We start from the raw sequence: 14627 nt of genomic DNA, 5'->3' as shown, positions 1-14627 counted from the left end.
ATTACACTCTTAGTGGAACTTTTAAATAGCTTTTGGAATAGACAGTCCATGATTTCCACATATTTTAGAAGGAATAAATATAGATGAATGCCTTGGGGTCAACCCAGTCTTTTGGGGAAAGACTGTCGTTTAGCTTTTGTGCCATTTGCATTCACTCTGGATTTCAAATAGCTTTATTTGGGGAGAGAAATGGATCCTCATCTAGCTTTCTGCTGACTCTGAATGCTTTTGGGGTACTTTATTTGGTGCCAAGAGTTAGTAAACTATGTACTATTTTTGGAAGACAAACATCGATGGTTTGAAAGATTGGGACAATTCTAATTGTCCTTTAGAATACATCAAAGGGAAATTGAATCAGAAATGCAAACCTTCCTGCTTAATTCCAGAACTACACCTTAGCTCTAGAGTGATAGAATGTTCTATTGATCAGGTGCCCATTTAATGTCTAGCAGACATTAGAGGCAGGTCTGTAAATACCCAGTGGTCCTTTTACCCAGGAGGCCTAGAAACCTTTCACAGTGCCTGAGGTGGAAAAGTTCCAATACACTAAGATCCTGCTTGGTGTTTTCCACCATTTTCAAGTAAACGATGGATGTGTAACTACATTACTGAATGAGTGGAAAGCAGATACCCCTGAGAAACCTAGGTGATCTTTTATTAAAGATGTCTGAATCAGTTTCTCATGTATTTCTGAATTATAATAAAAATGAATAAATACTTTGTGAGAACAATGTAGAAAAATCTATAAAGGTCACAGTGTGCATAGTCTAGACCTAGCAAGTCTTCCAATTATATATCTTAAACAAATCTCTTTTATATTTGCTTCTGGAGACAAAAGAATAGTCACTGTAGAATTTATTTGGATATTGTAAAGCTGGTACGAAATGTCTGTCAATAGGAGTTAAATTATGATATGTTTATCCAATGGAGCACTATGTAACTAATAAGAATGAAGTGATAGCTATATGTTCTAATATGTAAGATATGTTTAGTGAAGAAAGCCAAGAGTTGACTTGTGTATATAGTATGCTACCTTACTATGAAGAAAAAAAGAATCTTGTATATCTGCATATATGCTTCTTTATGAATAGAATAGCTTAGGCCGCTGCTACTAGGAAGGGAATTGGACAGAGCAGGACTTATTATACACCTTTTTGCAATATTTAAATTTTTTTCAGTACTCTGCATGAAGTGAATACATTATAGTGCATGTGTAATATATACAAAGATACATGGTTAGATAATAAAATTGTGAAATATTTTATTTATCATTTGCCATTAAGGTTAAATTAGAATCTCTAAAACAAGTCCATTTCATTTTGAATATTTATCAGTTGAACTATATTTGAAAATTTTGTAATAACGACTTTTTACATAACCTTTGATTTTACTTGTATAAAATGGATGAAATCTTTCGTATTATAAAGGGTTTTGCTTTTTCAACTCTGACTTTAGTGCATGGCATCTGGTTGGACCTCAGTACATTTTTACTGTATTAAACTATCCTTCATACTTTTATAACCTTTTTATAACTAAGACTCTTATCAAGGTAGAACGATTTCTTCCCATTCCCCAAATTAAATCAGTGATGTTGCCAAACATTTTCTATTGCAAATTAGTACTGATGATTCTACCAAGATATAGCTATCTTTAAATGAATGTTTTCTTTTTTTGTATTTTGAATGATTGAAATTATAACTGTTGTTGTGATACCATTGAGAAGTGATTTAATTCTGTCATGTATGCAGACTTTCTAAAGAAGATAAAACCTTTTTGTGGGAGAAACGTTATTACTGTCTGAAACACCCAAATTGTCTTCCTAAATTACTAGCAAGTGCCCCAAACTGGAAATGGGTTAGCCTTGCCAAAACGTACTCATTACTTCATCAGTGGCCTCCATTGCACCCACTGACTGCATTGGAACTACTTGACGCAAAGTAAGTCAACTGTGAATGAATATATTTGCTCTGTTTTATCAGTTTTTCCAATAAGGAATTAATGTTGCAGGCATACTTACCATTTTTTGAACATGAAAGCAATTCAGTACATTATAAATGTGTAAATGTATATTTCTACAAACATCTTTTGCATTGAGGTTATTTAAAAAGGCATGCCATACCATTTAGGACTAACCTAAGGAGAATTACATTATAAATTTTAAATAATTTGTTTTATTTTTATGTTTTAGGCCAAAAGGAATTTTATAAGCTTAAGATATCTAAACAATCCTAAGCTTGAATTTGTGTAGCACAGCAAGATTTTCCCTCTTCCCCTCCCCAAAGTAAAAGAAGAATTAACCATTGATTTGGATTAAAGGGCTATTTGAGTATTCTTTGTCAAGAACAGATTGAGATTATATTTTCAGGAAATATAGCTTCCCTAGTAAGAAATCACTGTAAAATCTGATTTGTGGTACTTTTCTAGATTTGCTGATCAGGAAGTGAGATCCCTAGCTGTGACCTGGATTGAGGCTATTAGTGATGATGAGCTAACAGATCTTCTTCCACAGTTTGTGCAGGTGAATTTTTTTTTTACTAGTTACTTATCTTCCTCACTCTCTCCCTAGTTTTTAGGAGTAGATACTTGCTAACTGATCCCATTTCTGTTTTGATTAAAAGTAATTTTGTAGTGTGGGAATGTTGACGTGAATTAAGTTTGGATTTAATGTGATCATCCCCTCCCCACACTATTGTCAACTGTCCCTGTAGGTAATAAATGTTACCCTAAGTTCTGTCCTTTTCTGCTTGGTTTCATTAATTTAGTGGATGTTCATTCCTTTCAATTTTTTATCCATATCATCTTTCATCAACAAGAGTAATACTTGCTTCATATCGTTTCCCTTTTGACAATTTTATCCTAACAATGTGGTGTGGATTTGACCACCAGTAACTTATTTTCTTTCATATATAGGCTTTGAAGTATGAAATTTACTTGAACAGTTCATTAGTACGCTTCCTTCTGTCCAGGGCATTGGGAAATATACAAATAGCACACAACTTGTATTGGTAAGATTTAAATTTTCTTTTCTTTTTTTAAAATAAGATTTGTTCCTATATTTTTATGCATACAAGAACTGGGGTATAAGCTAGAGATGCGGGGTAAGAGGATTCACCAGAGACAGAGTCAGGAGCAGAACAGGCAGATCTACTTAAATCCACTGCTAAGGGGAGCAGTGGGCAAGACCTGAGAGGTCTGCTGCACCATGTGGGCTAGCCCCCTGGCTGGGGGGAACTCATGCTTCAGTGGCTGCTGATAGCTTGATAGTGCTGAACTTAGTCCTTTGCATTACCAGGGAGGCCACGATTTAAATTTTCTCTTAAAAAGTATTAAAAAAAAGATAGATTTTTAGGGTTTTAGAAATAAAGCCAAAAATAACAAGCCCTTTATTACAAAGGTATTTGGCATGTTAGAGCTCTATCATAATGAAGGTGTTCTTGTTTGTGTAGCTTAAAATAAATTCCTAAATATCAAAATTTAGGCCTCCCTGGATTAATAAGTCTAAGGATTAATAAGTCTCAGTGCTATCACCTCTATGGCCTGAGTTTGATCCCATCCAGGGAGAGAACACACATATGGCGCAGCAGACCTCTCCTGTCTTGCTTGCTGCTCCCCTTAGCAGTGTATTTCAGTAAATCCACCTGTTCTGTTCCCTACTCTCTCTGGTAAATCCTCTCACCCTCTGTATATCCAGCCTACATCCCAGTTCTTCTACGCCAAAAAAAAAAAAAATGAACCTGTTACATTGATTTTTGAGAGACATTCATCCAGTTCTCAGAAGTGACTAACATAAATATTTTGCTGTATTAGGCTCCTTAAGGATGCCCTGCATGATGCCCACTTTGGTGCCCGTTATGAATATATTTTGGGTGCTCTCCTCTCAGTAGGAGGAAAAGGACTAAGAGAAGAACTTTTGAAACAGACAAAACTTGTGCAACTTCTAGGAGGAGTAGCAGAAAAAGTAAGACAGGCTAGTGGATCAGCCAGACAGGTATGTACCCTCAGGGAACATAAATACTTTGATTGTAAAGAATTTTGGGGTGCTGTCAAGTTGTTACTCTTTTTTTGTATGCATAATGGCTTTGTTCTTCATTTGAGTTGCTTAATGTTTTCTTAGGTACTTTGCCTATCTCTGTCACATTTTTTTTTCTGCAAAATAACAGTGGGTTTATTTCTGTTCTATACTCTGTGTCTATCTTTTTGCCATCCTGTTTTCATTATAAAGCTTTGTAGTAAGGTTTAAAGTTGGGAAATAGGAGTCTTTTAATTTTGTCCTTCTTCAAGATTGTTTTGGCTATTTGGAAGTCCCTTGCAGTTTTATATTATTTTAGAATAACATGTCTTTTTCTGCAAAATATCACTGAAATTTTAATAAAGGACTTTATTGAATTTACATCAGCTTGGGAAGCATTGCAATCTTGATAATATTTCCAGTTCTTGAATACAGAATGTCTTTCCATTTATTTAGATCTTTAATTTCTTTCAGTAATTATACTTTTTAAATTGCTTTTTTAGCTTCGTCTTGGAAAATTCACATCAATACATGTAGTTACACTGTGTGTGTGTATACATATATGTGTATATGTGTTTGTATGGGTATATGTATAGATGTGTGGGTATATGTATAGATATATATAGTTTCTCAATTGGTGCATAATATTACAAGATATAGTAGCATAAATTATGAACCATTATCTCTATGCAAGTTGTTTAGATGGTTTTCTTTTGTTAAAAAGTCCTGTAATGGGGGCCTCCCCGGTGGCACAGCGGTTGAGCGCTGGGTTGCGAAGCTGACAGCAGCTTCTGCAGCGCCGTTTCGATCCCCAGCTGCTCCCCGGCCACTGGAGGAGGGTCCCACATGGCGTGCGGACCTTTCCTGCAGGCCGCTGCTCCCCTCAGCAGTGTACTTTGGTCCTTCTGCCTGCTCTGCTCCCTGCTCTGGCTCTGGTGAATTCTCTCACCCTCCCGCGCTTCTGACTGTACCCAGTGCATGTATAAACAAAACAAACAAACAAACCAGCAAACAAATAAATAAAGCATGCCTCTATAAAAATAAATAAATAAATAAATAAATAAATAAAAATTCAATGTCAATATTTGTTTTCAGTATGTACTTATGATATCAATCTCTTTTTCAAGGTTGTCCTCCAAAGGAGTATGGAAAGAGTACAGTCCTTTTTTCTGAGAAATAAATGTCGTCTACCTCTCAATCCAAGTCTTGTGGCAAAAGAATTAAATATTAAGGTGAGATATAAAATACTTGTAATTTCATACTATATTTTAAAAAATGTGGAGAAGGAAGCAAGTGGGCTGGTATGCTTAAGGTAGGTAAGGATATAACCTGCATAGGTTGACTTTATTTATGGATGTTTGTATAAAATTCATGTTCGGTTTTACATTTAATCATTTTCATTTAATCACCATTCCCGAAAGTAAACAATGTAAAATTATTTACTACCTCCAAATGAGTTATTTTTTTATTATGGAATAACACATGAGAGGTATATATTGTAATTCCACTGGTAAAACCGTCTAGTCACAGATACCCATGTTTTTTCCCTTGTGAAAGGTCACATCTATAGACTCTTCCCAGGTATATAATACCTGGGATATAATACCTATTGAACTGTCAAAAAGTAGTTGACTAATCATCAAAATTTAGTAATTTTATTTTGAACTAGGCTGATAAGTAATACAAATAGTGGATTTTCTCTAGCATACATTCAGCAAAAGAAATCAATTTATCTATTAGTGTGTGATTTTGAAAAATCGGGGTATAAGGGAGGGCATCTCAGATTTGAATTTTTTTAAGTGCTTTAATTCTACTATTCATTGAAATTTAACATTGGGGGGGTCTTGAATTTGTATAATTATATCATGGGAGGGGATGATTTGTATTTTTCCCCTTGGTTTTTATGTGTTGTTTCACTTAAATTGGTTTCAATGTCTTAAATTTGTTTTTAAACAAGTTTTATTTAAAAATAAGATTTGATCTTTGCCAGTGAAGTTAAATTCAGTGTCAATATCTGATTCCCTGACTATCCATTTTAATAGCACCATACATAGGAGAATTAGAGATCTAATCCCAGATCACACATTTAGAGAAAAGATAAGAGTTTATAAAATTTTGGACCTCCCCTGGTGGCGCAGGCAGTTGAGCGCAGCGCTGTGAAGCTGTCCACAGCTTCTGCAGCTCCAGTTCCATCCCACCGGCCAGCGAGGGCCCCACATGGCACGGCAGACCTCTCCTGTCGCGCTCACTGCTCCCCTCATCAGTGTATTTCGTCAGTCTGCCTGTTCTGTTCTCCACTCTGTCTCTGGTGAATCCTCACCCTCCCGCGAATCAGGCCTGTACCCCGGTTCTTGGATAAATAATACAATCTTTAAAAAAAAAAAAAGAGTATATAAAATTTTGTGCTCTGTTACACTTTTATAACTCCAATACATTTTGTCTCGGGGCTTTAAGTTTTTGCTTCTCTGCTTGAGAGCAGATGATGTATTACTCCATACATCTTATCTGACACATACGCTAAAAAAGCAATTCACATGTGTTATTTATTTGCCATATTTCAGCTGAACAAGTGAAAGGAGAATGCATGGGGCAAAAATTTCATAAATCCCTTTTTATTTCAGTATTATTGTTCTAATGCTTAACTTGTTATATTTGTAGTCTTGTTCCTTCTTCAGTTCTAATGCTGTGCCCCTAAAAGTCACAATGGTAAATGCTGATCCCATGGGGGAAGAAATTAACGTCATGTTTAAGGTGAGCAAAATAAGATCACTTTATTTTTAAATCATAATTTAAAAATTATTTTCTCAAATTTCATTTCCAAAATTACAGAGCAGTTTTGTTTACTTAATATTTTACTAAATTGAATAACTATTTGAAAAATTATTCACACGAACTGTTCCCAAACAGATTTGGGAACAAATGCAACTCATAGCTAGAGTTGTTCATATGGTGCTGGTGGTTGAATACATCATAATTCCAGGCAGTGCCTTTCATACAGACTAATGAGATGAATGGTACCCCTATAGTTGTGCTATGTGAAATTGCAAAACCAAGAGAAGTGGCAATGTTGTAGGAATTATATAACTTCCCTGTGGGAAGAATGAGGAGTGGAGTACTACAGAGGAATGTATTGTCAAAGTCATATGTGTCATGAGCATAATAACTACTTATTGAAGGAAGATTGGAGAGTTCTAGTTCATTCAGTGAGTCTGATTAGTGGATGTTCATAAATATAACATCTCTTGAATCAACTTTAATATACATACACCAAGTTCCCAGGTATTCAAATCTGGTTTTGGACTCAAATTTCTCTAATCTTTTTGCTTTTTCCTAAAACAATTTCATCCATTTGATTATTGAAATTTTATATGTTTTAATATTTATTAAAGCAGATACCTCCTTATTCTTTTTCATAATTTTGTTGGCTTGTCTCCAAAACATATTCATCATTATGTAATTTACAGTTATCCAGTTTAAAAGAGAGAAAACTTGGTCTGATTTCAATTAGAATTAAGTAATTTTAGGAAGTTTAAGGTTTTTCCTTTAAGTAAACTTTTTTGAGATAATTGTGAATTCAAAACCATTATAAGAAATTATACAGAGATCCTCTCCTTGATTGAGTTTCCCCCAATGGTAACATCTTAACCTGGATATTGACATTGATGCAATCAAGATATGGATTATCCCCCATATTGCCCTTTAATACAGTGTATCTGATTCGCCACACATATAAAAGCAAACCCATTAAAATGTACAGTTTTAAGAAACTGAGATATGAAGAAGTTAAATAACTTTCTCTAGAATGCTGCAGAAGAAGAAAAAGGCAATTCTGTTTATGTCATTATTTACTTTTTCACTGTTCTGCACCCAACCCCCATCTATGAAGTCTTTTGGAAAGGTACAAGTTTCATTTTGTTACCTTGATTTCAAGGTTGGTGAAGATCTTCGGCAAGATATGTTAGCTTTACAGATGATAAAAATTATGGACAAGATCTGGCTTAAAGAAGGATTAGATCTGAGGATGGTGATATTCAAGTGCCTTTCAACTGGCAGAGATAGAGGTACATCTGTTAATTGTGTCTTTTTTTTCCTTTGTGAACTAGCTCAGAGTATACCTGCCCTAAAGCATGACAGGTACACTGTGATCCCAGTTTTTTATTATTTTATTCTAATGCTACTTACTTTATTGATTCAGTTGCTCACCATTAAATAACTCAGTGGTTAGCTCTAACAGATGTTTCACAAGATATCCATTAAGTGACTCAATAAGGACTCTGGTTCTTTTAGAGTTTGTCATTTAAAATTAAAGTCATAGGGCCTCCCTCCAGGGAAGGGTTAAAGTCTCAGCGCTATCAGGTTATCGCCAGCCACTGCACTATAGCATGAGTTCGATCCCTGGCCAGGGAGCTAACCCACATGGCGCAGCAGACTTCTCCTTGTCTTGCCTGCTGTCTCTTCAGTAGGTCCACCTGTTCTGCTCCCCACACTGTCTCTGGTGAATTCTCTCACCCCCTGCCCCTCTGGCCTCCACCCCAGTTCTTGTATGCATAGAGAAATAAAAGTAAATCTTTAAAAAAATAAAGTCATAGCTAAGTTTTGGTTTTGGTTTCATTTCTGCAATAAATAGAGCAGACTTCATCTTATTATTTATTGAGTAAATATTCATTTCTTACTACATGTTTGTGTGAATGTTAATGGTATTATATACATACATATTATAATGAAATGAAATATTAGATCATGTTTAATAATACCAAATTTATTAATAAATGTAAAGCACCCCAGTATTTGACACATATTAAATGCACAATAAGTTATAATCATTATCACTGTTCTTTTTCAACAAATGTTTTTTGTGTATCTACCATCTGCAAAGCGCTAATGACTTGTAGAGCTTCTATCTTAGAGGAGAGAAATTAAAAATGTATATACACATAAGTAATTAGAAAATGCTTTAATAAGTTAAGTGCTCTAAGAGAATTATAAAAGCAGTACTGTGTTGTTTTAAAGAGGGGAAAGATCAGTATGCTTAGTGTAAATGAGAAATGCTTCATCTACTGTAATTATAAACATTAAGAAGTTACTTGAGGGCCTCCCCTGGTGGTGCAGCGGTTGAGTGCTAGGCTGCAAAACTACCTGCAGCCTCTGCAGCGCCGGTTCGATCCCTGGCCGCGGGCGAGGGTCCCACATGGCGTGCAGACCTCTCCTGCTGTGCCCGCTACTCCCCTCAGTCTGCCTGTTCTGTTACATGCTCTGACTCTGGTGAATTCTCTCCCTCTCCCGCACCTCTGACTGTACCCAGTGCTTGTATAAATAAATAAACAAATCTTTAAAAAAAAAAAAAAGTTACTTGAAAGATTATCTTTTCTAATCATCCAGCTAACATTTGCCATTCAATTTATACTTAAATGCCTTACCCTAAAATGCCAGTGAAGGAAATTCACCACATTTCAAGGTAAACCATCCTATCTTGGATAACTAATAGCTGCATAGTTCTTTCTTAAATTCAGGTGAGTGGGAACTGAGTCCTGGTATCTTCTACCTGTTAGTTTCAGTTCTGTTCATGGACTATCATGTACTTAAATTGAGTCCTTCTTCATGATACCCAGTATTGTGGTCTCCGATCCTAAAATCCACATTCTTCAACCATTTGTCATACGTGATTTTAAGTTACCATATCACCTCATTGTTCTCACTGTAAAGGGCTCAAGTGATCCATAGTCTCTAAGAATGGCACCTGGATTTTGTAGAATGCAGAAGGGTGTCCAGGTGTTACAAATATGGAACTTAATGACAGAACCACTAAGTCTTCATCATACTAACTTCTGCTAAATCATGTCTGGCCATTCTATACTTGTACATTTTGTATGTTATATCTAAATGTAAGACATTAACTTATTATATTTGAGCCATTACTTTTTATCCTCTTGAGTTCTTTTTAAGAATCTGATTTTTGTTACCTATCATTGAACCTCTCGGTTTGTTTTTTAAACTAATTTGAAGAACATATATTCTATAATGACCAACTCTGTAGCATGACACCAGAGATCTCCCTTTAAGTAATTGTTTAATCTTTAAGTACTGTATTTTACTTGCTTACTCACTGACTTCATTGTGCTATCAACCACTCCATATTTTATCTGTAAGAACACTATGAAAGCCTTGTCACTTTCCTTTCTCAAATTTGAGTGTATAAACTTTATCTTATCAAAAAGGAAATTGGGTAAATTTAAGAATTTTTTTTTTTTAAGATTCATTTATCCATGCATACCCAAAGGTGTGGGGGGTGAGAGGATTCACCAGAGACAGAGTGGGGAACAGAACAGACAGATTGACTGAAACACACTGCTGAGGGGAGCAGTGGAAGAGTCAGGAGAGGTCTGCTGAGCCATGTGGGTAGCTCCCTGCCTGGGGATTGAACTCGTGCTGCTATGGCTGTGGATAGCTTCATAGGCCATGTCCTAACCCCTTGCGCCACCAGGGAGGCCCCAATGTAAGACTTCTTATTGGTGGTTTTTCCTGTAAATCTTAGAAGATGGAGTTATTTCATCAAGTTAAGATTTTCCAGTGAGAGCCTCCATCTCATTTAGATTAGTTTTTCTGTCACCACACTTAATCCATATTATTGAACTTCTAATGGAATTCCATGTAACTTTGGAGACCATCAGCTTCCTCATTTTTATGTTGTTTCTAACTAATGGTTGAGTACTTACTTTGTGCCTTGCCCTGTGCTACATTTTTCAAGTTGTATTATTTCACTGTACTTTATTTTTCAAATGAGGAAATCAGATCCAGATGTTATAGTTTTTAGCAAGTACACCTTAGTCTGTAATAACACCTCCCTTTTGCAGACTCAGCAATTATTAAATTCTTACCAGACATTTACTGCATATTTTATATCTTCCTCACTGTATTGATTTTAAGTTCCCTCAGGATGGGGACCATATCTTCCATACATAGTAGCACTTTGTGTATCTTATGAACTTTGGTCTACTGTTTTGTACGAAGCAATGTGTACATGTGTATATTTGATTATGAAATTAGAAATTTGTATGTATATTTAATTTTTGATTAGGTATAGTCATAGAATCAAGAAGGTATTCTTTTAAAAAGAAAGTCACTGAGAATTATGAACTATAGAATGCAACCAAAACAGCATAGAAGATCCAAATAAATCATTCTGCCAGATGTGACCAAACTACTAAGATTACAGTTTGACCCTGCATACTTTTTTAATTTATGTATACAAGAGCTGGGGTGTAGGCCAGAGATGGGGGGAGGCGGATGAGAGGATTCACCAGAGACAGAATGAAGAGCAGAACAGGCCGACTAACTGAAATACACTGCTGAGGGGAGCTGTGGGTGAGACAGGAGAGGTCTACTGCGCCATGTGGGTAGCTCCCTGGCCGGCCAGGGATCGAACTCGTGCTACACAGACTTCGGATAGCTTCACAGTGCTGTGTTTAACCCCTTGCGCATAAATAAATCCAAAGATACAATGTCCCATCTGAATTGTGTCTTCAAAATCACATTTTTGAGATCTTTCTATATAAGCACATAGAGATTTTTTAATGACACAGCATATATCTTATAAGTAAATGTTAATGAGGTCATTATCATCTTGTTTGCAATTAAAATTGTTTTATCTTAGAGCTGGGTGTTAGTTGGTAGCATTGGATCTACATACTATAGAGTCTCAAATAGTCAAGTTCAATTTTTACATCTTGGGTACTTCTGAAAATGGAAAGTTGTTTTAACATTTTCTAAGTTGGACTTCCAGCCTTGATTTTTTTTCCCAATAGTAGTTGCTAACTGGTATGTTATGTCAAACATTGAATGCAAGAAATTTTTTTTAAGCCTGACTTTTGGGAGACATTTTCAAATAACAATGTTTTGTTGTTACAGGCATGGTGGAACTAGTTCCATCTTCAGATACCCTCAGGAAAATCCAAGTGGAATATGGTGTGACAGGATCCTTTAAAGATAAACCACTTGCAGAGTGGTTGAGAAAATACAATCCCTCTGAGGAGGAATATGAAAAGGTGATTAGCATGCCTCCTTATTCTAAATAACTGTCAAAAATGTCTTTCATGGGTTTTAAGTGTTTTCCTTTTCCAGCTCTGGTGACTGTTCATTTTGAAAACAGCATCATCCAACTAAAGAAAAAAGTATAAAAAGGAACACTTTTCAACGGCAGAAATTTTAGTGCAACCAATGCTTTTTACCACAAAAAGAAATGTATTTTTATAACCTAGAATGTTATATTTCACAAAGATTGTGGAGAAAGTTATAGAAACAGCTTTTCATGTGGCATTTAAGAGCAAAATTATGGGCCAGAATCTCTTAATTTAAATTTGGGTCCCGGGCCTCCCCGGTGGCGCAGCGGTTGAGCGCTGGGTTGCGAAGCTGCCCGCGGCCTCAGTGGCACCGGTTTGATCCCCGGCTGCTCCCCAGCCACCGCAGGAGGGTCCCACATGGCGCGCAGACCTCTCCTGCCGCCCGCTGCTCCCCTCAGCAGTGTGCTTCAGTCCTTCTGCCTGCTCTGCTCCCCGCTCTGGCTCTGGTGAATTCTCTCACCCTCCCGCGCTTCTGACTGTACCCACTGCATGTATAAACAAAACAAACAAACAAACAAATAAATAAATGAAACATGCCTCAATTAAAAAAAATTAAAAAAAAAAATAAAAATAAAAAAAAAATAAATTTGGGTCCCAAGTCATTTATCAGCTATTGATCTCTGGACAAATTATTTAAACTTTCAGTACCTCAGTGACCTCTTCTGCATGATATTATATATAGTATATATTATAGTATTATGTATTATGGCTGTAAAAATAATGGTATTGTAAGAATTAAATGAATTAATATATATAAAGTACTGCATAGAAAAAATTGTATTGTTGATGACTACTATTATTCTTGAAGAAACCAAGTTTTTGTTTTATCATATTTTTGAATTACATCAAAAGAAAGGTAAATCTCATAGGACTTAAGGCCTCTTATGAGCTTAAATTAACCTAAGGAAGACTCAAGAACGTTTTTAATGGTGATCTGAGATCTGTTTTAGTATCATTTTCCTGTCTTTATGTCAAAATCATTAGTGTATCATATTTATAGATACACTTAAAAGTGTTTTCTGTTGACCTAAGAAATAAAGCAGAGTAGATCATTCCTGTTTAAGATCATTCCTGTTTCTTACTGCTTTGTGGGTTGGGTAAAACAGTGAGCAGAAGCCAATACTTGTTTATAGTAATGTTAGCTTTTTTTTGTGATTTCAGTTAAGTTGTTTGACACAAAATAATTGTCAACTAACATATAGTGAGGTCCTTTTATGCATATGGCTCTTTTTTATGTAATTTACTAAGTAAAGGGAATAATAACATAATAGAGTCACATCATCTAAGTTTGAATATTGACTCTTCCACTTAACAATTATGTGGTTTTGGGCAAATTACCTCTCTGTGTTTGTTGCTGTTATATGTAAAATGGCATAATAATAGTACCTATGTCATTACTTTGTTGTGAGATTTTAAATGCGTTAATGTATACATACATATAGTCACATAATTATATGTAGTGTGTTTGTGTGAGTAAGCATTCTGTGTGTGTGTGTGTAGAGTACTGCAATGCCTAGTTTGTGATAAGTGCCATCAGTAGTAACTGTGGAGGGATTATGAACTAAAATTGACTATGTGGAGATGTAAAAACTAAATGCACATACTTTAGATAAAAATATTCTTTGTATGCATCTTGCTGTATCCTTATGCATGATATTATGTTAATAATTTGATTCCCAGGACAAGTAACTTAAGTAAAAGGTCTTCAGTTTTGAGAAACTTACAGATAACACTTGAGGAGTCATCAGATGGGCCACAAGACACATAAATTGTATTATTGGGTATTTAAAGGTATAAACTGACCTTCTTTACATATGCTATCCCTACATGCCTTCCCATAAGTATTCTTGCTTATGTTTATCAAAAAAGGGGAAAATACTCTTTTATTCAAATAAGCTTGCTGCAGTATTACTTGTGGTGAGCAGCAGAATGTGAGGAACAGGGTTTCACAAACATGATGCTTACAGGAAGCATGTACCCTGATAGGAACTGGGGTTCCTGCCTGTTAAAATCAAAAGCTAGAGAGAAAAGCCATTAACCACCTTTAAGAAAGAGTCTATGTTTTTGAAATATGAAAAGACTGGTTTATAAATTGTTGAGAAAGTGAATTATAAAGAGTGGTGAATTACTTTTATCTTTGTAAACCATGCTTCCTTTAAACAATTTTTTTCATAAAGTTTATATCATTATTATAGGCTTCTGAGAATTTTATCTATTCTTGTGCTGGATGCTGTGTAGCCACCTACGTTTTAGGCATCTGTGATCGACACAATGACAATATAATGCTTCGAAGCACAGGACACATGTTTCACATTGACTTTGGAAAATTTTTGGGCCATGCACAGATGTTTGGTAGCTTCAAAAGGTACTTGTATTCTGCTTGCTAAAGAAAAGGTGTTTCCTAATTCACAAATTAACATCCTAAAGCCATGCCTTTTTTTCTTGCTTTCTTTGTCTTTTAACTTTCTTTGAGCATAACTGGGGGTGAAAAAGACCCTCAG

At 35.5% G+C, this 14627-nt stretch overlaps 1 protein-coding gene across 2 annotated transcripts in view; it reads left to right on the top strand.

Annotated features, from left to right (window-relative positions):
• PIK3C2A (phosphatidylinositol-4-phosphate 3-kinase catalytic subunit type 2 alpha) overlaps positions 1–14627 on the top strand; it is a gene marked incomplete at both ends in the record, with an annotated part of 63753 nt that overhangs the window by 37944 nt on the left and 11182 nt on the right. For both annotated transcript variants that reach the window (XM_084248419.1, XM_084248418.1), the window contains 9 exons: positions 1749–1937; positions 2425–2518; positions 2911–3005; positions 3808–3988; positions 5137–5241; positions 6668–6760; positions 7941–8070; positions 11915–12051; positions 14322–14491. In XM_084248419.1, the coding sequence (XP_084104545.1) occupies positions 1749–1937; positions 2425–2518; positions 2911–3005; positions 3808–3988; positions 5137–5241; positions 6668–6760; positions 7941–8070; positions 11915–12051; positions 14322–14491 (1194 nt within the window). The remainder of the gene's footprint in view (positions 1–1748; positions 1938–2424; positions 2519–2910; positions 3006–3807; positions 3989–5136; positions 5242–6667; positions 6761–7940; positions 8071–11914; positions 12052–14321; positions 14492–14627) is intronic.

This window comes from Talpa europaea, assembly GCF_964194135.1.
Source record: "Talpa europaea genome assembly, chromosome: 1".
Lineage (NCBI taxonomy): Eukaryota > Metazoa > Chordata > Mammalia > Eulipotyphla > Talpidae > Talpa > Talpa europaea.
This window is presented reverse-complemented; position numbering and strand designations above follow the sequence as displayed.